This window comes from Falco peregrinus, chromosome 6 (assembly GCF_023634155.1).
Source record: "Falco peregrinus isolate bFalPer1 chromosome 6, bFalPer1.pri, whole genome shotgun sequence".
NCBI classification, from domain to species: Eukaryota; Metazoa; Chordata; class Aves; order Falconiformes; family Falconidae; genus Falco; species Falco peregrinus.
The window spans coordinates 87,057,507-87,081,076 of record NC_073726.1 but is presented as its reverse complement, the minus strand read 5'-3'; the positions used below and the strand labels follow the sequence as shown (position 1 = coordinate 87,081,076).

At 42.6% G+C, this 23,570-nt stretch overlaps 1 protein-coding gene across 6 annotated transcripts in view; it reads right to left on the bottom strand.

The window, feature by feature from the left end:
* The window catches only part of GRAMD1C (GRAM domain containing 1C), a 54,036-nt gene that overhangs the window by 594 nt on the left and 29,872 nt on the right, over window positions 1-23,570 (bottom strand). For 5 of the 6 annotated variants that reach the window (XM_055807099.1, XM_055807102.1, XM_055807101.1 and 2 more), the window contains exons 7-17: window positions 21,683-21,801; window positions 20,410-20,530; window positions 16,251-16,410; window positions 9,309-9,455; window positions 8,418-8,536; window positions 7,125-7,267; window positions 5,319-5,422; window positions 4,466-4,645; window positions 2,866-2,923; window positions 2,249-2,359; window positions 1,284-1,389 (exon numbers count right to left, since the gene is read on the bottom strand). In XM_055807099.1, coding sequence (XP_055663074.1) covers window positions 1,284-1,389; window positions 2,249-2,359; window positions 2,866-2,923; window positions 4,466-4,645; window positions 5,319-5,422; window positions 7,125-7,267; window positions 8,418-8,536; window positions 9,309-9,455; window positions 16,251-16,410; window positions 20,410-20,530; window positions 21,683-21,801 — 1,368 coding nt within the window. The remainder of the gene's footprint in view (window positions 1-1,283; window positions 1,390-2,248; window positions 2,360-2,865; window positions 2,924-4,465; window positions 4,646-5,318; window positions 5,423-7,124; window positions 7,268-8,417; window positions 8,537-9,308; window positions 9,456-16,250; window positions 16,411-20,409; window positions 20,531-21,682; window positions 21,802-23,570) is intronic. The other variant, XM_055807100.1, reaches the window with a different exon arrangement.

Sequence of the window (23,570 nt, the reverse complement as noted above, 5' to 3'; positions counted from 1 at the left end):
TGTTTAGATTGACAACCGTCAGAAAACCCAAGGTAACAGGCACTAAGATGTGTCATGACTTCCAGACACGTTATTATTTCCATGTGTTATCTGGGATGAAAAAGGTGACTGAATTCTCACTTTTTTTTTTTTAAAGTTGTGGGGGTTTGGGTTTTTTGTGGGGTTTTTTTTTCCCCACTCTGCGTGTTCAAAAAACAGTTTAACACTTCAGAATTAGTAATTGTTTGGGTAGTAAGCAGAGAAAATGAAAAGGGCATGAAAACCAGGAAATTTATTTCTACAGTGAAATTTTCAGCATTTGGAAGCTTTTTCAAGCTGTGATCAAAATGGTTAATAGATTAATAGCAATTTTGTGCGCAGAGACACCTCTGAACAAGGAATGTAAGAAATGGCTTCTTTTTCTACCCTCCTTTACTGTGTGGGAGAACACAGAGCAAAGTGGTGATGGATAGAGGTACATGTGAACTCCCCCACAGCTTTCCTAATCTAATAATTTCTTCTGTCACATTTTAAGATTTAATAAAAGAACTTAAAATCAGAACATTCATAGGTTATAAGTAAAAAAAAAAAGTATTTACTGTCCCTTCACTTACTGAGTGGAAATTTCAGCCTAGGGGTTTTCCAGTCCTGGATTCAGGATCAGAGAAACACAACAGTATTCAATCTTTTTTTTTATATATATATCATCTGTGGTATGAAGAGCCTGGAAGTGTAAGTTACTGAGGAGGATTAACTCCACAGCCATGGAACCTTTCAGAAACATATGGTCTGTAGAATTTATTTTTCACTGGAGCTTAGGTGGCCCATTGATGTCAAGGCTAAGTGAAGCTCTCACCAGTATCTAGAAGAGTAGGGAGGAGCAAAAACCAGGATAAACCTGCATGAAGAAGCCTCATAATGACATGCGCAAACACTTAAAAATTGTGGTTTGAGTCTTCTTAGAAGAGAGGATCTGTTTTGAGTTACTCCAGTCTTAGCTTTGTCAAGATTCAGAACTGCATCAACATATGTACTTGACAGGTTTAAGAGAATTGACATGAGTATTTAAACTTAGTTAAAAAAACCCAAACAAAACCACAACACACCACCACAACCCAAAACACCAGAAACATGAGCATTGCCTATGTGCCAAATTGAAGCCTAGGACAAAACAGGTTAAGGAGTCAAGAAAACTTTAGTTAGCACCAGAAGACACCAAACAAAAGCTATGATGGCATAAGGGAGAAAGAAAGCTTGAGTTGCTGAGTAAGAAGAATATCACCGAGAAAGACTGGCAGACCTACCTGCTCAAGCATTTCAATTGAGTCTCTTAAAACTCCCTTCACATGCTTAACCTGTTCCTTATCATACTGAGGGATCTCCTCTTTTGATACCATTTCTGGGGATATGCTGAAAGAGATGGAGATCACATTAGAAACATGAAACAAGCACCTCCATGCCTTTCTAAAAGCAACTGCTCTCTGCAACCATTGCTCTGCCACTGCTAAAAGCATCCTTTTCCAAAAGCCACGTAAAAAGCTGCCTGCAGGTGAATTTTGATCCTCGCTGCCTTGAAGATACTGCCTCAGACCTTTGTAGACAACAGCCACCAACAACAAATGTGCTTGCATTAAGTCTACAACGTAAGTTCTCACACTTCAGAAAGCAAGACCTTTCTTATGAAGAAAGTTACTCTAATCAGTTCTGAGATAATCTCTACGGAAGGTCACCACACCACTTCCATACTCAAGATCAGGTTATGGTTTTCAGACTTGTTGATCACATATTTGAGAAAGGAAGCAACATCTGAGCCTTTTTCACGTGTCTGAATACAAAAGGCACCCCCTAACACAAAAGTTTGAGGGGGAGAGGAGATTTAGCAGAAGAGTCACAGAAACAGGCTAAAAAAGCTAAATGAATTGTTAACATTACATTTGAGACCATGCTGGTTCACCCAAGATGAAGTGAACGCTTCGGTTCTGCGATCAGCACTACGATATTCACAGAAGATGAGTCACAGCAGGGTGATAATACGCAAGCTAAGGTTAACACTCCCAAAAAACAGCTTGTCAAAGGAGAAATTTATTTCTGCAAGATGTAGTCAGACATGTCACTGGATATCAGCACAGACCACAGAAAAGCAGCAAGCCGCAGCAGCTTTTGAAAACTTACCCTCAAGTTTGATTGTTTAAAATGCATTTCTTTAGATCAGATTCTCACACAAGCTGAGGAAGAAAGAAAGAAAGCGAAGTCTGTGAATTCAACTTACTTCAGAGAGCTTTCTTCCTGAAGCTGGACATGATAGAGAGACTGAGCTGCATGCTCTATCTTTGACAGTTTGAAAAACAGTGTTATATTCAGCAAGACCAAGAGCAGCAAACTGTAGAAAGAAGAGAACAAAAAAAATCAGGTCCTGTAACAGTTCCTGTTGCAATGATACAGAAACAATGTCTTGGCTAAAAACAGCTAAGGAAAGAAGCCTTCTGGGAGGAAAACACACCCCAAAGGTTTGTGGCTGTGCTATACTGAAAATAAACATCTATCCAGACAACTCTAAGCGTTAAGCTACGTAACAGCAACCAATAGGAATGACAACAGTGTCTCCTGTTGGAACTTTTAAAACTTGTGTTTTAATGCGTAAATTCTAGATATTTCTTTTCTAATAGGATCAGACCCAAGTAAATCTGCAAGGCAGACTAGCTTGGCAAGTCAGCATTTTCATTCTGTGTCACTTCACAAGTTAATCCATTCCCCTCCTATACCAGAGTGCTCCATTCAAATTAGGTTATTATGCTACATGCAACGTTAACATGCAAGGGAGGTACAGACAGACAAAGACAAGATGAGCTCGAGTCAAACCATATTTTAATGCAAGTGAGTACTTACAAGACACTCATTACTACAATGATGGTGGTGGTCCTACTTACAGCATCTCTTTTCCTTCCTATAGGGCATGGAAGAGAAGGAGGTTAAAAAGTACTGAAGCACATTTCTAAAGGATGCTTGCAGATACATGTCAGTCAGTGCCCAACATTTCACACAGAACAGCTCAACAGCTGCTGATGGGGAAAAAAACCCAACTACCAGATCATGTGGGTGCACAGGATCATCTCCAACATTTGCAGAGGTGTTTTTGCAGTCATGTCAGATAAGTCAGCTGGACAGTCAGGCTCTTCCAGCAGGAGCAGGATTCTCCCTACCCCAGTACTTGGGTGGGGGGGGTGGGGGAGGGGAACAGCACTGGGGCATGTTCACATTAAACCTAGACAGCCTGAGAAGGTTACAGTCCATCCATTACCAACACTCATTCAGCACATACGCTGCTAGCCACACACAAGCAGAGACAGGCTGCAAAATGGCTTTCTTTTGCTTGCTCTTCTGCCCCTATTAGTCTTTCTGATAACTAGTGTCAAATGAGCTTCTCCTGTAACTTGTCCCATCCTTATTGGCTCGGTTTATATTTTGACCTGAAGACAAACTTTTGAAAGAGCACCTCCTAGTCATCAAGCAACAGAGATCAGACGCTACTGAGGCTGAGGAAGCGTGCGTGTCCTCTCCAGACTGAGCAGCGATCACCTACCACAGTGGGCAGGCTGACCTTTAAATGTAATTACCCGTTCCTCTCAAACAGTTCCTTACATTCGTGTTTCCTGCCCTGGGCAAAGGGCATACATGAACGCTATAGCGTATACCGAGACACACTCACCTGAAAACATGGAGCAGCAGTAGCAAAATTAAGCAATCGGGAAGTAATCTCAGTTAGGTAAACAGCCCATTACACATGCTGGTGATCCAGATGTTCTCTCGGTACTATACTCAGTGTTGCCTCCCACTTTAGGAAAGAGCACTTGCTCCTACTTCAGCGTGTACAATTCATCTTGTGGCATGAAACCCACCATTCTCTGCTACACGTTAGCACACAGATGTTCCTCATCTCTGTAGGTGTAGCTAATACTGTATATGCTAGTGACCAAGCCTGTCACACCTAGGGGCAGTGGAACTAAGAAATGCTTCAGTGACCCACAAGTTACAGAAGCATAAAAAAACCCCAACAAGGAGATTAAAAGTCCAAGAGGTGAGTGACAAAGTTTAATCAACCCATGACTGGAACGTGCTGTTATTTGGAGAAATCAAGCCATTTTTCAGCAACCTTACAAAAGTCAGGTTAAATTTCTTTCTGATCCCATCTCATTTTCAATCCTGTGCAGGTACAGTGCAGCATTTTGGGTTTTAGTTGGTTTTTGTTTGTTTGTTTTAAAAACAGAAGGTGAGATTAGGTTTGATTTTATGATATACTCATCATAGAAGCAACTATGGATGCTCCAATTATTTTATGCAAGCTCAAACACACTAAAGCATCTGCTATCACACCAATTAGATAAAGGCAATGAGTGTAACATACATGCAAGTGTTACTCATGCACTACTTTAAGAGTTAAGCTTTCTTGAACACACCTTCTGAAAAGACTCGATATAAAGATTCCTACCTATTATGCTGCCCTGGGACTCCACTCCCATGTCACCAGAAGAGTGTTGGGAAGAACGTTTGGGAAGTGATTCTGCCAGACTCCGGTGTAAAGTGCGTCGTCTTCGTCTCAGGGCAACTAGTTTTCCAGAGTCTTCTATAGACTGGTTAATTGCATATTCCTCCATTAGGAGATCTGATTCTATAGCGGAAAAAATAAGGTTACCAAACTTTCAAAAGGAAAGCTGAAAAGCCTAGCACTGAAGACTTGAATTGAGAGATACGGAGGGTGGCAGTGAGAGGAGTAAGCACACCTTCTAGTAGATGTACTCCTTGACTTGCACTAGCTGTCCTATTTGCTAGAGGGCCCTTTGTACGCTTTTCAGATACAGTGTATATCCAGCCTATGCAGGATTGTTTAACGATATGTTAGGCAGCACTTCAAGACACCGTTAGACTGAGACCAGGAATTGTGTTAGACTGTGAGCCTGCAGCCACGGCTGGCCAGGCTGTTAACAGACACAGCCAGGGAGCCTGCCAAGTGCCACTGCTTCTCCTCTCATACCCACAATCAAGGAACTGCTTAAAGATAGGCACATGCAGCTGAGAGTAACAGCTTTCCCACTGCTCCTCCTGTTTCCTTCGGAAAGCAATTACGACAAAGTATACAAGAGCTCCTCATTAGCATGAAGCCACGAGGCTTCTTTTACACCCTGAAACTGGCAGATACACTGACGTCAGGAACGTCTGACTTCACGATTCCTTTGGTGTTGCCTCCTTTTCAAACCATCCTTTAAGGAATAGAGTTAGAGACATGAAAACATACGTAGGAAACGTAACCTTCTTACTCCAGCACAAAGAAGAAAATGCCTCACCAAGTTGTTTGAAATTTTCCTGTATGCCTCCCCAGGTATTCTTCTCGATTACAGACTTGACAAGGCCCCAAGGCTGTTTTTTGTACTTCACTTCCGCAGAAACCCTAATAAACAGAATGCAAGAGTGAGTGTGCTCTTCTAGGTAGCAGTGATAGCAGAAATCCCTCATTAAGAAGGAGGCTTCTAGCTTACATCCATAAACTGAGATACCAGCTGGAACTGCCTTGGCTTTCCACCTGGGTAGCTTTTACGCTGAAGCAAGGCAAGAGACACACAGCAGCAAAGACAAGGTATCTAGCTAAAGCCTCAGCACATCAGAATGTCCAAATTATGGGAAACTTTTTGGTGTTTTCCTTCACACTCAGACTAGCAGAGAATTTCTTTCCTCTGAAGTGTTCTCATTTTTAACATGTTTAAAATAAGCTTCAGGCTTTCAGATCAGAGTCCTGTTTTTTACTCTGTGTGTATACACAATGGATTACACAGGCATCGCAGTGGCAGCAGGTGAAATTCATTATCACCAATCACACATCAAGTGCTTAGATCCTACCCTGGGTAGACAGAAATTAAAACCTGTCTTCCTGTGAGCGTGACAGAGGGGAAGTGACATTCCTACCTCGTGTTCCCCAGGTCAAGGCTAATCAATAATGCTTCCAGAATAAAAATAAAATGGAGTAGAACCCTTCAGAGGGCTGCTTTAACAGCTGAATGAGTCCCAAAGCGTTTCATAAAGGACAAAAGGAGAGCCTGTGGTTTTGATTTAAGTCAAGAATGCTGACCATCCTAGAATACACTTTTTTCAGTGTTTTCAAATAATCATCCAAATCAGTAAGCCTGCTGTCTTTCTAGTCTAACCAAACAGCATCATTCAAATAGCTTCTGAGCCATTTTACACACAGTACAAAAGACAGCTGTAACACCATCATGCACCTTCTGTTCCATACATGCTTTATGCACCATACTGAAACCTAGGTTTTTGCTCTTACCCTAGGGTTACTATGTCTCACACAAAATATAGCTCTCAACAAGGAAGAACGACTCAAAAAAAATAAAATCATCCAGAACAGTTCTTCAAGGACCTTTCCCTTCCCTTCTCCCAGCAGAGAGGGAGTCTTCAGCACTTTTATAGCCTGAGATAAACCAGGATAAAATCCAGGCTTGCTTACCTTTCCTGGGTACTGATGAAGTTTGAAATAAAAGGCCTTACTAAAGGGAGCACAAAACCTACCAAGGATTACAGTCAGAAAGTAACACAAATGCACTGAACATGGAACTTCATCACTTCAGGTGTTTTCAACAAGTGGGAAGGGAAAGGGAAGTGCCTTTTAAGACTCCCCTACCTAGGTAAAGTTTAATAATGGAGTCAAAATTTTCTCCAGTGCCCTCCCTGCAAAAGTAGGTACATTCCCTCTTCCCTGCACCTTCCTGTGAAATCATCCTCACCTGCAGGCCCTTAACAAGGGTATCTGGGAAATTGTTACAAAACATCTCAGGCAGTTCCAATTTATCCCACTCACCCAGCTGCACATGAAAATACAAGGTGGTCAGAGCCCACTTCAGTCTTGGACACAAGTTCTGTACCTCAGAGTCAACATAAAGAGCTCATTTATCGCTGCATTAATGAGACCCAAGCACAGCATACACATGATGAGATAAACCAAGCTTATTTTTCAGAAGAGATCCCCAACTTCAAGAGAAACTGACCTTCTCTACGCTGTTGGCAGATCTTTTGATAAGCACACTTCACCAACCCGTAACATACGTGCCTTGGCATCTCCCCTCCCACTGTGCACCAGTCAGGCTCACCGTAATCGACACTTGTGACTGGATGTGCGGCTGATGCAGTATCTGTTCACAGTGTAGAAGTAATCATGGTAGGGGACATCATGGGTCAGTACCTCAGCATCCACCTGATAAGACTGACCTTTCTGGCTCTGCTTATGCAGGATCTACCATAAAAAAAAATAAAAATGAGAAGGTATATTCATGGTATCTGGTTGCTTTTTTTGGGTCCCACTCCCCTCACCACCAACCCACCACCTTTCTGCCTGAATTCCTTAGGCTAAATCAACTCCAGGTGAACTGGAGTAAGGAGAAAGCCCGAACAATCACAATAAAATGCAGTTAAGAACAGCAAGTGTAGATGGGGTGGGGAAAAAGAAGATGCCTCCCACTAGAGCCAACACAGGCAGCGGCAGTACTTCCCCAGTGCCATTTCAAGTACCAGATACAAGGCTGGCCACTGACTCCTGATCACAGCTGCTCTTAGAGACAGACCTGTAAGACCTTTCCCAAAGCAAAATTACAGAATGGTTGAGATTGGAAGGCACCTCTGGTGGTCGTCTTGTCCAAGAACCCTGCTCAAGGAGGGCCAACTAGAGCTGGTTGCCCAGGACCATGTCCAGGTGGCTTTCCAATACCTCTTAGGAAGGAGACACCACAACCTCTATGGACAACCTGTTCTGGTGCTCCATCACTCTCACAGTAAGAAGTGTTTCCTGACGTTCAGGGGTGCCACCTGTGTTTCAGTTTCTTCCCATCACCTCTGGTCCTGACACTGGGAACCACTGAAAGGTGTGGCCTTTGGCGGTGAAGGCCTGGCTCAGTCTTCTTTGCATTCTCCCTTCAGATACTATATATTGTAAGATCTCCTGCTGAGCCTTCTCCAGGCTGAAGAGTCCCAGCTCTCAGCCATTTCTCACACAAGATTCTCCAGTTCTGTAATCATCTTAGTGGTGTTTCACTAGACTCTTTCCACCTCTTTCTCTCATAGTGGGGAGCCCAGAAGTGGACACTGAAGGCCTTTCATTACATCTTTTCACCTCCCAGTTCACAAGAGATGTAAATATTTTTCCCCACAGGCTTTGTGGGATAAGTTTACAGGCATCTGTACGGTTAGAAAGCCTCTGATTTCATCAGCATTTGCACACTAATGGCGAGAGGGGCAGCAAGCTACCCTTAGAGATGCTACATTTAAACTGCAGATCCATATTCAGCTTCGTGAACCATAATCCATGGTCAGACCTCTGACAGACCGTAGGGCTGACCTCTCCCTCGCCTTAAAACGGCACCAGGCAGACACGTGCGTGCACACAGTACCTGCTTTTCAGTTGCAGTCGTGAACTTCCCACAAAGTGGATTGTTAATCGTTACAGTGTATGTCAAAGTCCTCAACTGATTGCCACTGGAATCTCTATTCCAAGGGGTTGATACAGCATCTGGATGAGAAATTATGCAAAGTCTCACATGCAGATTACCTGAAAGGCATTACCTCTGCCCTTTCATATCTTAACAGTTTAAGAACAGTGGTGGTGAGAAAACCAACTCCAAATGGCTGTATTTTTTTCAGAAAAAACAGAAAATAGTTCACTGATGAACAAAGGTGAGGCACTACATAGCTGAACCAGTCTACTGAAAGAGACTTGAGGGTGGGGAATAGAGTAAGCAATTATATGAAAATATCTAATTTCCCATCTGCTTAAACTTGAATAGATTCACTTAGCATTATCGAAAGCTTTTGCCACTGTGCCTTCCAAGCTGACACTGAATAAATATTACCCTTTTTGACTCAATTTTCTGTCCTTATGATCTCAGTGAATAAAATTTACTCATCCAGAAAATTAAAGCCTGTGAGTATCGTTTAGGATACAATGATTTTGCCCATGTGCCAGCCACACAAATTTCACTGTTTCTGGGACACAATCAGAAATACCCCACAAAATGCACCAACTTAAAGGCCTACCCAAAATGCAGGTATTCAGGTGCGGTTTTGTAGTGCACTGAAATGAGGTTTTTACTCCAAAGTGTGACTGATCTACAGAAACAACAGGCTAGCTTTAAATATCCTCTCTCAGTGAAAATTTCAAGTTTTGAAATACTTTTAAAGCAAGGAGAAACTTAAAATTCAACTTAGCCCTATTTAATGTTTCCCAGAGGTTGAAATTTTCAAGGTAATTTGCAACACGGACAGAAGGGAGAAGAGTGTATTACCTACTATGCTCCTGGAATTGAGAAACCTCTGCATGAAGTGAGAATTGGTGAAAAGGATTTCAAACATCTTGTCTGCAGTGATGTGGAAAACTCTGTTTATAAAAAGTCTCCCATAGAGATCATTCTCAGGGACAGTCTCCTTCACTGCTAAGGAAAGGCAGAGAGATCAAGTTAGGAACAGAACAGTATTATGAAGAAGCTTTATAATATTCTAAGCTTTGTTACAACTCAAACGCTTCCCAAGCTTGCACCAGCATTCATTTCTCACTCTCGGAAACCCAGTAGTGATAGCAGCACATCATTTGGTAGGTAGTCTTCAGGAGCAAAGTCCAGAACTGATCTTCAAACACATTCCCCACCCTTCCCCCCCCATTTCCCTGTGCAAACATAAATTGGTAAATGAACATCACACGGTACCATCCCTTTAGTTTTGCCTTCAATTTTCTACTAATCTTACAGCAAACATTGGAGAAGGTAAGAAGTTACCACGATCTTCACTAATATGTATGCCTATTGTACAAAGGACATGCACAGAGCAAGGAGAACAGCAAAACCATAGCAGGTTTCTTATTGTGGCTAGTTTCAGAATTCTGCTTTTAACATCTGTAATGCTGGCAGCGTCCATAGTCTATGAGGCCAGGTAAATTCCCAGACAGCTCCTCAAACTGCTCCTTCCTCTCCACCTATTTATAACAGGAACACAAGAGGTACCCTGCTCCATTTTACAGTCCTGAAAAATACACCAAGATGCTTAATCGCCGTTCCCCGTTTCAAAACCACCAAGCACCCAGTGGCATGCTGTAGCTGCAGCACTGATCCTTGCTATTTCTGCTTCTTGTTGGTTGCTGGCATGACTCAGCTTCGTGGTTGCCTCAGCCACTCTTCCAGGAGATAAGGGATAGAATTATAATCCTGGAGGGCAAGCAGTTTCTTCTGCCAACCCCAACTCCATCTGCTTACGCTTTAGAAACAAGTCCATCCTAAGCTATAATCGTCAAAAACCAAACACACACACCCTTCTCCTACACATTACTAACATGAAACAAGAAGCCTGAAAGTGAATCTTGCAGCAGAAGGCAGAAGTCAGGATGCCTAACCTTTCAACCGATGCAACTAAAATGCTCAGAGCTAGCAAAGGTTAGTGCCAGCCACCAGTGCAAAGGTAGCCTGCATATTAAGCTGTAGTTCACAAGCTGCCTATAGGCTAAGGTTACAGGACTTAAAACATTACTGCTTGGTGGCAGTCAGTATTGATAAATGCAAATGCAGCAACTAAACACCACAACAGTCCCCATCGAAACCCACTTCTGACTCCAAGCAGACTTCTGCCCTATTACTGCTTCTAGCCTGCTAATAGTCCCTGTTATATATCTGCCTCCAAAAAATGTTCTCTTTGATCTAACCAGGTTTCTATATAGGACCCCAAAAGTGAAGCATGAGTGCCGTATTTTCATGCTTGCACAAGAGGTTGGCTTCCTTCCCACATCATGCTCTGCTTATGCAATTGCAAGTCTACACAATTGCAAGGTAGGACAAAAAGCAAGCACATGTTTTAAGAGGCCCATTTAACCAGACAATATGCAGTCAATACATGCTAGAATGCAGATTCTGCTGTGCTGAAACACTCTGTGGGAAGCCAGAAATTCAGCCTGGGTTTTCAGCTTATGATCACTCTACTTCCTCTCAGGGCTGAATCTAATTCCAGCAAAATGCAGTCTGACCTCAGCTAACAAGACACCAACATCACAGATTTCTCAGAGTGCACTCCTCACTTCCTCTTTCACCAAGAGACAGGAAGATTCAGATATTGATGCCGACATCCCCTTTGCCTGCTGACATCAGCTAACAGGCATGGAGTCAGATACCACGTCATTCAAACTTAGTTACTCTGAGCCTTACTCAGCTGAACCTTGACATGCCCAAGGCATCTGCTACCACTTAAAATAAATAAAATACAAAGGCCTGGATACATGATCAAGTAACTATGCATCAGATAAGTTTTGACAGCTATTTGTATATGTCTTAGCAAATACAAAATAATACAAGTTACTTTTGCCCCAGCGAGGCTTAGCTAAACAATACAAGTTATGTTCACCTGAAATGCCCAAGGACAGCTACTGTGTTTCTGCTGATGTGAGGTAATTTGGTAAGCCACAGCCACTTATGATATGCACAAAGCCCATGCACTATCACCTAAATGTGCAGACCTTGCTACCGACTTCAAGCATGAAGTCTGTCCTCCTTGTACTGAGTCTTAAGCAAGAGCATCCATGGGTCTATAGAAAATTTCCCATTAGAAATAGCGTAGGTAGATCAGCTATCTAGTCATGTCTCTAATAACAAAACGTCAATGAGAGTGCCAAGTGCATCAGAGTATCTACTAAGAAATACATTTTTACTCACCATCCCTCTCAGCTCTTGAAACAAAAAACAAATTTAAAATCACGTTACTGCATAAAGCAGTATTTTCAGAAAATCCAAGTTGAAACTGGGTTAATATATCAGGCCCCTCAGACACTTTAGATGCTAGGATTCAAACAGCTGTTTTCCAGAAAGCCTGGAAATCTTTCAGACAATAGGCCTGGAAGGTGCATGTATGTATGAAAGCTGCTTTGAGTTTCACATCTGTGGAAGCAAGTCACTGCACACATCAAGAGCTTGACAAGCTTCAAGTCACTTCCATCTGGGCTTCTCAGAATTTACCTGTAGAAATCCTAGATGAAGCAGCGAGCAGAAACAGTAGCATAGCAAAGAATAAGCGTACAGTTTACATGCTTGCATTTTGAACAGAAAGCTTTAACCAATTGTCTCTACTACAAACGAACAGGCATGTTTGTCTGTTGTTTTTGTTTGGTTTAACTCGCACAGGTAAGCCTACCTGCCTTTTATTATCTCGATACTAGAACAACATCAAGCATTTTACCTAGGACTAGCTTAGAAATACTGTTTATGAAGAAAAGCTTCGTGCAGGTACCTAGATATCAGTTTAACTCCTTAACTTTTAATGCTGTTCCAACTCAGCACTATGAAATCATCAGCCACTAACTCTCTTAGCCTGAATATATGTATAGATGAATTGGAGCTATTGTCTGATAAGAGAACATGAGATTATTCAGACTTCAGGTTAGGATCCCCAGGGACCCAAAAATCCAGAAGTAAGCATATTACCCAGAGTATCCTGGTTCAGCCTGAAGACAGCAAGTCTGTTCCCTCCCCCACCATTGCCTTGCACTTCATAAGGTCATTTTCATCGCTGCAAGGCAAGCTATGAAATAATGTTTGACTATAATACCATTATACAGCAGTGATTGCAGAGGTTTGAAAACATCTGCAGTGTAAGAGAGACAGAAAACTGGAGGAGGGGAAAGGGGGCAGGAAAGAAATTGTTTTTAAAATTCCCATTAACAACTAACAGCTTGAAGCTAAATGCACACCACAAACAAATTAAAGCTGAACTGATAAGAGCAGAGGCTATCAAACAAATTAATAAGATGGCTGATTTTTCCACTCCACAGAGTAGAGGGAGGATCAGGAGGGGGGGAAAAAACCCATGTATGTATGCAAATCCACTGCTGAGGACTTCTGTGCCACCAGGGATGGGGAAAAACTGCACACTACATGAAGAATATGCAGGTAAGGAGCCTTTAACCTGATACACCTGAAATCAAGTCAATAAAGCCAATTCCTAGAGCGAGCATGTTCCAGAAACCACTTAAAGGCTGCATCAGCAACATTAACCATTATCAAAGCACTCCTGTACTTTAAAAGTATAAAATTAACTTGAGGAGGTAACCGAGTGAGTACTGTCACGATACTAGCTTTTTCTAGTTCACAAGATACAAAAAAACCAAACGCACGATAAATTCCCAAATTTTATGCCTTTAGGTAACTCAAACATACATCCTCCAAACCCCAAAACAACAAATAAACTGTACTTACACAGTCAACAAAACATGTGCATTCAATATTTTGATTACAATGCCAACAAGATAACAGGGCTACTCTGCCTCACATACATTGTATGGACAAAATTTCATAACTTAAGGGGGCAAAACTCCACCAAAACAGAGCTGAAGTAATTTCAACCACCCTGCATTTCAAACATTTTCTGCCTCTTATATCCCATCCCCACCTGCAAGGAAAGTCAAGCCACTACTGTACCCATCTCACAGCACTACAGTGCAGGCAGTTATGCTCTCCTGCAGACCACACATTTAAGGTAATTAGTACAAATAGAAACAATACAGTATGTCTGTCAAGTTATGCAAGATCAGGAATTTAGGATATTCCCATACAGAGTAAAGCTTTTAACAGAAAAGACTTTGCCAATTTCCTGCTCGCACCTTTCTTTGAATTATTTTATGCTGCTGAACATTGTCACTGCAAACAAACAAAAAAACCCACAAAACACAAACCCACAACAAATCCTACATACAAGTCTCATTTAAGGAAATTCAGAATCTCCTGGCTCTATTTTGCAAATAGATATTCTGTGTTTGAACTAAAATTTGTTTCCTAAAATCTAGAATCAAGACCGCAAATACTAATTCTTAGCTTAGCCAAAAGTTTGTCGTGGCTCGAGATTTATACTCCAATTTATGAAACCAAACCAAAGCATCCAGATGCAGATCAACAGGCCAATGGTGCACAGTGAGACACACACACCCATCCCCCCAAGTAAGCAATGTGAGAATTGCTTAGGGCAAGGGAACTAGTGTTGCTATGGCTCTGGCATTCCAGCTTTCCGTGTGTCAGGTGGACCTGGAGTTGGAGAACAGTCTTGAGCTCACCCCTCACCTTATTTGCCAGGACACCTCCATGGGCAGCCTGAGTACAAGCCAGAGGACACAAGAGAAATTAATCGCATGGGTAAACCTTTGCCATGTAGGTAAGCTAGTTTCTTTTGCATGAAGGAATTCACCTTGTAAGAGTATGGGGCAACTGCAATGGAAAACAGACAGAGAAACAGAAGAAAAAAATTCTAAGCATGAAGAAGGGAATCAGAGACAAAAGATTAATGTTGTGAGACTAGAAAATCCTGCTCTGAATAAAAAAAAGACTAGTCTTGGGGGAGGGAGGATAAGTAAGAAAAGTAGCATGCAGTTGGTTCTCTTTTTATTAAAGAAGCATCTCCAGTTCAATATGCTTTATTTACTCAACATCACCAATGCAGGGATGATGGAGTATTTACTACTATTGTTTTGGCAAACAGCAGCATGAAAGACACCAGGACTGTTTTCGGTTTCACTGGAGACCTTTGCCATAAAATCCAGGACAGAAGAGATATGTTACTTAAGAGGACAGGAAAACTACAAGATACCCAAAACATCCAAAGGCCAAAACTTTCTGCTGCTCTAAAAGACATACCTGTAATGAAGTAAACAATTAATTTGTGAAGCTTGTTAAGTGTGTAGGAGTATGGCATGAAGAGCAGCCTGTTCAAGTAGGTATGTTCACAAAAATGATACAACCTGACATGCATTGAGTCGAATCTGAACTCAAGCGAACACAGAAGCAGTTTGGGTGAGCAAAAGGCAAGTTAATTGCATATAAAGTACATGAGCAGGCAACAAACACAACTTGCAGGCAGCCAATCCAATCCATGACTTTGTAAAGCTTTCCTGGACACCTCAGCGATCCCAACACAATGACACCTTCAAGCAACTTCAGCTGCTAACTCTGAAAGGATGAGATGTAAAATTTCTCAGCTACATTAAGAACTGGCCTCAATTAACCGAGCTGTTCTGGTCCTGCCAAGAGGTGATGAGGGTAAGTTATCTCCTTGTGTATGAAAGGAACATTCAGCTGCCGTTGAGCACACTGTGACTGTTGAGCTTTTCTGCCTTTCATTTGCACATCACCATACAACTTTGGAACCAATCCAGGTTGTGCACACTTGATGTTAAAAGCATTTATAGAGTCCAAAATTGGGATATTTAACAGAACATTCACCACAGCTTCAGTGAACTGTCTGAACAACTATGGCCCTTTGGCACAGAAAAGTTCCCCACAGTAAATTAAAAGTTCACCTTAGAGAGCGAGAACTTGTCAGAGGCTACTGTGGGACCACGTAACAAGCACCCACAGACCTCAGCACGAGTCTCACTGTCATCCAGCCTGGGTAGGAGGCACACTCCGGCTTTTACTGTCTCCCCAGAACACAGCAAAAATGTTTATACCAAAACCCCTCTGAGACATACAGCTATGCTTTTCTCTCCTACAGTGAGAAGAGGAAAGAAAGCACCTAACAGCCAAGTTACAATCTCTACACTACTGTGGCATCCAAGCTTCTTCTCATCTTGTACCGGGTAACAAGGTATGAGTTATGAGGATGGTGTATTAGGATCCATTAAGATACTAACTCTGGTGGCACACAGTGTAATCTGCTCCAAGGTACACGTTGAGATTATTCATCTTTAGACCAGACTCAGAATACGCATAATACTCTCCTGAACACTGGGAAGTTGTCTTTCAGCGAGTTCCTCAGTTTACTCCTTCAACAACAATGAAGCCCATATGACTTAAAGTAGAAGTGTAAAGGAGGAGGTGGGGGGAATCTTTCAGAAACTGAAGAACAATCTGAAATGTTTCCTCTCAGTTCCCAAGACATGAAAACAAAGAAATATTTGAAATGCCTGAGAAAGCACTGAAAGTGAACAAATGCCACCATGTTGTCAAGAAACTTTTTTTTTTTAGTTTAAGCTGTTAGCAACTCTACCCACCGAAAGAAGAAAAAGCAAAACCACAATTTGTTTTCATTCTAAATACCCTCAACAGAACTTTTTTCGTCCTCAGAAACTAAGATACAAAGATATTTTTGCTGCAATTCTGTGAAACAAATGAGCAAACAAGTTTCATAACATCAGAAAGTTCTCTAACTTGCTCCACAAGTGAGGTGGAACACCAGAGTCAGGTTGTCTTCAGCTCCCAATTGTTATTTACCTTCTTCACTATCTGAGGCACTGCTCTTCTCTGTAAGATTTTCATTCTCATTGAGGTCCAAGGACTTTTCTAAAGACCTGCTCCTAAGTAGCTTAACAGGTTTTCTTTCTGAAGATAGAAGAGGGCTCTTTATTTGCTTCTCACTTGTGGACTCCTCCACCTGAAACAACCAAGAGGAAAAAAAAAAAAAACAACCTAAACAACAAAGCATCAGTAATCACTTTAAGTAATACTTAAAAGAAAAAGAGACACAGAAAGAGTTACTTTCAAAGAAAGCCATATAAAGGAAGCCACAAGTTCTACCTGCTGAATTACCAGGCAAGCACTAATTTCTCCCCTGTTCCCCTACCCCAGCCAGCATCCCTTCCTCTTTATTTCAAACTTTCACTTTACCCTGGTGACAAGGGGCAGACTTACTTATCTGTTCTGATACCAAGAGCTGCATTAAAGGGGACAGTTTACTCCCTATCCAGACCCTCTGCACCCATCTGCACTGTTTGGTCCCCTTCCCTGCATCAACACTAGCATTTATAAATTTGTTAACCTAACATTTACTTTTCATTCATCAGGTTAGTGTTTTCCTGCCAGTTCAGCAAGGGGTCCAACAATCTTGAGGGGAAGCACAATGAAACAGGCACGGTCTCCCTTTCTCAGCAAGATCAGACCATCCCAATTACCTGTTTGAAATATGTTCTTATTTTGTAGGCCTCCATTATCTTTTGACCAAAAAAAGAGTTTTAAAACACTGTCTAGAGCCATCCTACCTGTAAAATGTCAGTTCTCTGAAACAAACCAATGGAGTATCGTTTGCTACCTCCAATATGTAGAGCAGGATATCCCCCAAAACATCAGTCACTGAATCAATGATGCAGCTCTTAACCCTCAACTATAATAACTGGCAGCTAAGCTTCCATGCCATTGCATACTTCAAGTAGTAACTTTTAGTGGAATTGTAAGCACGAGGTTCATACATCTCCAAATGCCACCCAAAACGCTCAGCTACTAGCTTTGAACCACAGTTCTCATTCTAAACTTCTCAAAGTTCCCATTGCCTCCACTGGAACAGCTGGGATCAACAGCCCCTCATATGCAGTAGCACACAGACTGTAATAAATAAGATCACTCCTCCTCAACTGAGTAATTCCAATTCATCTGCAACACCATCATCCCCTAAAGATTATTCAGCACTGACTCAGAAACGCAAGAGCATCCCCTACTTGAACAGCCATCAAGAACTTCCTGTACTTGGCTTTTTTCAAAGTAAAGACCGTCTACTTTTTCACAGACTGAGGGCCATTAGCAGAAGGTGGGTGGCTGGAAAACAGATACAGGCATGAATTTGACTGCAGTATAAGCAGGCAAAAATAACTCCCTCAAAGTCAAAAAAAAAAAAAAAAAGAAAAAAAAGACTGCATCAGAAAAGCAGATCAATTAACAAATACTGCTACTGAAAGGAGCTACCATACCTGAAGTTATACTCAAGTCACTCAACAGGAACTAGGACTGAACCCACATATCCATGTCAAAATACTCTACCAATACAGCTGGAAGTCAGAAAGGAGCTAGTTGTGGTAAAACAGTCTGAAAATTGACAGACAGATCCAGCACAAATCCAAGGAACTCTTGTAGCATTTTGATGGCGATTATGGATGTGGTGAACAAGTGGGGCTCCCACCAGCAGCAGAAGAGCAGCCGACTACGCCACGAGCAGAGCAGGAAAGTCAGGCTCAAGTCTGAAGACAAGAGCAACAGCTCTTATAAAAAAGCCGTTCATGCTGTCAGGGAAGAGGAGATTCATGCTGAGGCTTTTGGAATAACTGATCAACTCAAACAGCTTTCTTCGGGTTCTTGGGGGGTTGTTGGGTTTTTTTGGGGTGGTGGTTTGTGGGGTTTTGGGGTGTGGTTTTTCTTTAACACACTAAAGGGCAATGATTTTAAGATCTGTCAGCTGGAATTAAAGATACATAATTTCTTCCTTATACACATTTCTCTAAGCCAGTCCAGTACTGCTATGTTCTTTGCCAAGGCTCTTCTGTTTTTAACCTATGAAGAGCAGGCTCTGGGACTGGAAGAACTCCCTACAACTGGTAGAGGGAAGAAGATGGTTGAAAATACAAGCAACAAGGTGGTTCCCACAGCAAGATGAACTGCACTTAAGAGAAGGAGATAAGCTACAACTGGTATTATGCACTAGATTTTCTTCAATCCACTATGGGCAGCTATTGACAATACTTTTCCCAAAACAGGTCAAGTACTATGGCCAACCCCCCCACTAGTTCAGATCTTCCTCTGAAGAGCACTCTGGGACTTACGTTGCCCATCAGAGCTGTAAAAGAGATGTTGAGCTTGTTTCCTTCCAGTCTTTGGAAGATGATTAACTGCGTTTTGTGTCATCAGTGCAATAGTTTTTGATAAATGCATCCTAAGCACTGCTGCCTCCTCCTATTGCCCCTGTGCTTCTACAAAATATGCTGTAATCCTGGGGCTGTGGAGAATGTTGACATTCTTGAGAAATACCAAGTGACACATATAGCTGAACAAAATCACTATGTATTTTAGTTATACTGAAACAGTAAGCTAAACAGTTTAGTTACACATTTATCAAGGCTGCACTTTTAGACTGTAATTACAGGGCTTTTTAAAGGCAGTTTATTCAAGGGAAAATCCTAGCGTTTTCCCCTGCATACAGACCAAATCCCCATGCATTACTGCTCAGCAACATGCCCAATTAGATTTAGCACCTGCAAGAGACACCTCTGGGTGTGGCATCCAACAGGTAAACAACACACTTCTTTCCCAGGCAGAGCAATTATTTTTAGATGGCTCGTTCTTGTGCAAGTAAGACTTAAGAGGCCAAATCAAAGCTACCTGGGTAGATTTTTAGTTATCCTGAAGAGCCCAAATTCCAGCAGCATCTGCAGTCCTCCCAGACCTCCCTTACAGCTCTCCAAAAATCTTGGTTTATACTGCCAGGATTTCCACAAGGGATACCCATCACCCAATTAACTAAGCTTTTAACATCTGAAAAATACCAGTATTTTTTGCTGGATATGAGTCTCTACCCACTAACTTAGATTTCAGCAAAACTATTTAAAGCCTGCTTAACCTCCAGATCAGTTTTAGCAAGTGACAAAAGCCAGCAGCTGTATATGGTAGTAAAAACTATTACAATCATCTCCTTTCTTCCCTCCCCAAATTTTCCAAAGCAGAAAGAGCAATTAGGTACCCAGGCCTAGTGAAGTTTATAGGAAATGCTTTGGTGCTCTATTTGCTTTTTCAAGATTTTTCCCCTGGGGTATCTATTAACCAAGAGAAAAAAAAAAATGCCTATAACCTTTCAGGACTACAGCTACGTACAGGAGTCCCAGCAACTGTGCACCGCAGATACCGCTGCTAAGGTGCTTGCCCTTCCAAACAGCCAAATACATTCATGATTTCATACAACCATGAGTGAAGCACTCTGCCTTGTTCAGTTGCATTAACCTAAGGCATTAAGGGGAAACTCGTCTTTATTACATCAAGCACGGGGTTTTTTTTTTCTCCTTCCTTCTGAAACACTGCCACAAATTTCAATAAGAGATTTCATATTCACAACAGACTAATTGACCTTTGAAGGCAAGGATAACACAGCGTAACTACCCTCTAATAAACCTCAGGTATACAGGAGGCAGAAGTATAAGAGGAGATATTTGTTAAATGACAAACAGCACAAGCATAAAAATGTGGATGTGAAGAGCAGCATTACTTTCATAAAGCACTTGTGTAAAAATGCACATGGTCCCTAGGAAGGTAGAGAAAAACACAATTTTGTTTTTAAACAAAAGGAAAAAAAAAAAAAAAAAGAAAAGAGAGACCAGGGCATAAGCCTCAGCGTTCTAGCCAGGTTATACAGTGAATTAGCGACAGGACATTGCTGAAACTCAAAACAACAATATTCTCTTATACAGAATTTTGTTCATTTCTAAATTAGAGAAATATTCCTGAAACCTGAAGATACTCATATTAAATTTCTCATGTGAAAAACCTCTTAGACTATCATGAATTCTCAAAGGCTTCTTTAGAAGTTACAATCCCCATGCATCCCATGCTCACAGGTATACAAGTTAAGCATGTATGTTTATCAGTTACAGATAGCAAGAAAGGCTGTGTCAGCACTTACTCCTGGCAACGCATGTCTGTTGAGCGACTCTCCTTCTGTTTGAAGCGTGGGTTCCTGAACTAAACCAATCATTTTGGGTACCTTTTCATCCCTTTCTCCAGAGTCATCACAAATGCTGGATCTGTCCAAAGCAAAATGGAAGACACCTTTGGAGATACAAGTGCTGAGAAATCCGAGAAAGCTTCTCATGTGATTTTTGCATTAAAAACAATGGCTATTCAGCTAATATTAAAAACTTCCAACTCATTCTCCCACATCCAGCTCATTAATCTCTGAAGACATTTTCGTCACCCTAGCCACCTCTGAAGAAGGTTCAGTTTCTGACCATGAGGTTAGTAAAGCCAAGCACTGGTGAATCAGAGAGAAAGTAAATGTTGTGGGAAAATAAAAAACAGAAATAGCTTAGAACAAATTTGGAAAGAAAATGTTTTAAGAAACCTTGGAGACAAGAGGTTTTTTCCTGCATCCCTTATTTTAAAGTTACCAAGTAGTGCATTTTTTTTTTTACAGGGGAGAAAAAGCCCCACCCAGGAAATATTTAATAGGACATCTTTTGAAGCTTGCAGTGAGCTTTTTTTTCCCCTAACAAACATACTCTGATAACACAGGATTGAAAACAGACTTGTTACATTGTTCAGTTTTATAGGGCCATACTTATTTACATAGAGATACAAAAATTAAAGCCCTGTTATTAGATTGGCACTGACAGTTCATAAGTTAGTTCATGTTTGTTTCAAGAAATATTAAGGCACTGTTCAAAAAAAATACATATACAATTATATTACGCCAACTTCCCAATTCAAGCCAAGGGCAATATTAAAATAAGCTAAAGACCTCAGACATCAGGATGGCAATGCAAAACGAGTGTTTCGGTCTCCATAGAGAGAAAAAAATGTCTGAACATAATACATAGCAACATTCCATTCAGCCTTTCCATATTGTTGAAGGGCATACAGATCCTGCCTAGATAGCAACCTTTTCTCATGATGGTATTTAAGCTACCCTGCTGATATCCCCAAGCAGACCTAGGAAGACCTTGTTCTTCCTATCTCCCTCCCCTAAGGGGCCTCAGCTGTGCTCCTACTATTTTAGACAACGAGCACAATTAAGCTTTTATGCATTCTCAGTTATTGCAGTTTCGTTCTCTGCATCCTTTTACTACAGGCTTAGCCTTACCAGAAAGGTTACAGCAGCACTTTGGAAAAAGAATTTCTAAGAAAGAGGACACTGCTTCTCCCCAAGTATTTCATTAAGCTTTAGAGCCTCTCCTCACCGAGACTGCCCGTTGTCCTCAGATGACGAGTGGAAGCTCTCCATCTCCTCACTGTTCAGGCCCAGCTCAGAGCCATAGCTCTGGTGCACCAGCTGCCAGAATTCCTGCTTGGTCAGCCTCTGGAAGAAAGCAAGCTAGTCAAGAACTACGGTATGGGACAGTAAGGCACAGGAGGTGAAACAGTAAGAAGTTTGAATTACGCCACAGCCTTTAACCTCGATTCTGACAAGGTCTGAAAGCATTTAAGTATCACATTTCAAGATTGGATTTCAGCATTTTGGGGAACTGTACTCCCGTCTACTCCATATTCCCAACCCATCACTGTTCAAGCAGTAACACCAGACAAGAAAAATCATTATTTCAAGAAAACACACACTTGTAGCCACTACTTGCTTCTTCACGTCACCCATGTTTTCACAGATATCTTCAAGGTAGCACAGCCTCTTGAATTTCACTCGATATGGCACAAGACCAGTAACTTAGTAGACAGCCAGGGACTCCCTCTTTGATCTTGGACAAACTGCTTAATAGATACATGCCTGCTTCCTCAGGATGCTCAGAGTGCTTTACAAATGGTGAGAGGCTAGCGTTTCAGTCACTAGAGACAGCGGTGTCTAGGTCAGCCAAGTGTTCGCTTTGCCAAGGGTGGGACAGGAGGTCCTCGCTTTGGAACACCACCAGAACCCCATTTATGAAAAAATAGTTGGTTTTGTTATTACCTTGGCTCACTGCTAGCTACTCTTCTCCTTCTTTAGAATCTCTCTGCCCTGCTCCGTGATTTCCCACAGCTACTGTGATAAATTTAAGTTCTCTCAGATCGTCAGGAAAGTCAGGAAGTGAAAGGAGTATGACAAACTTCTATTAGCAAAGTAAGCAACTCGTTTCAAAGTCCACTTTGACTGTAAAGGACTAAGGGGGGGGATGGGGGGGTATAAATGAAAAATAAGAAGAGAGAAAGGAAAGAAGGTTCTGGGATTTAGCAGAGCTCAGGAAGCAACAATAGCAATCTTTTTTTAAAAAAAAAAAAAAAAAAAAGACATACCACACCGGAAAATGTGCCTCAGCCACAATCCATATTGATCAAGGGAACAGAGCCGCGCTAATGAGGCAGTAACACCAGTACTGCTTGCTATTTGCATGAAATAATCACCTTAAATAGCCATGCATTATTTAAAGGGCTTTTAAGTGATCCTCCCCACCTCCCGCACCACCTGTAGCGTTCCACTGCCCGCAATTTTAGACCGCCGCGAAGCCGACCCACCGGCAGCAATGCAAACGCACGCCCCTGCACCCCCTCGGCGCTCTCCCCCCGGGGCTGCCGTCCGCCCCCCCCCCCCCACGCTGTCGCCCCGCATCTCGACACACGACAAACCTGGCGCTCCCCGCCGCGCGGCGCCGCCCCCGCCCCCCCCGCTCCCACTTCCTGCTCGGCGGCGGCGGGGCCCGGCCGGGGCCGCCCCCCCTCGCCCGGCGCCGGCTCCCGGGGCACCCCCCGGGCAGACACCACGGGTGTCCCTCTGCCCCCTCGGCCTCCGGGGTGGGACCCCCCGGCGGCGCCGCAACGCCCCCCATCCCCCCCCTCCCCCCCAGCGGGGGGCAGCGCGAACCCAGCCGGCCCCGGCTGTTCCCGAGCGCTCCGCCAAGGGGGCTCTCCCGTCCCCCTGGGACATCTCCCAGTACAACAAGGTTTCAGGGTTTTCGGGAAGCGGCGGCCACAGGCGTCCTGTCGGGAGGGCTCAGTTTCAAGGTGTTCAGTCCTACCGAGGACAAACAGCACATTAACACACAGCACAGGGGTATAAAACAAGGGCGCAAGCAGCGAGCGCCGCAGCCTCCCAGCCCACGCAAGGCTGAACACGCAGCCACACGGCTGCCTGCCTGTCCCCAG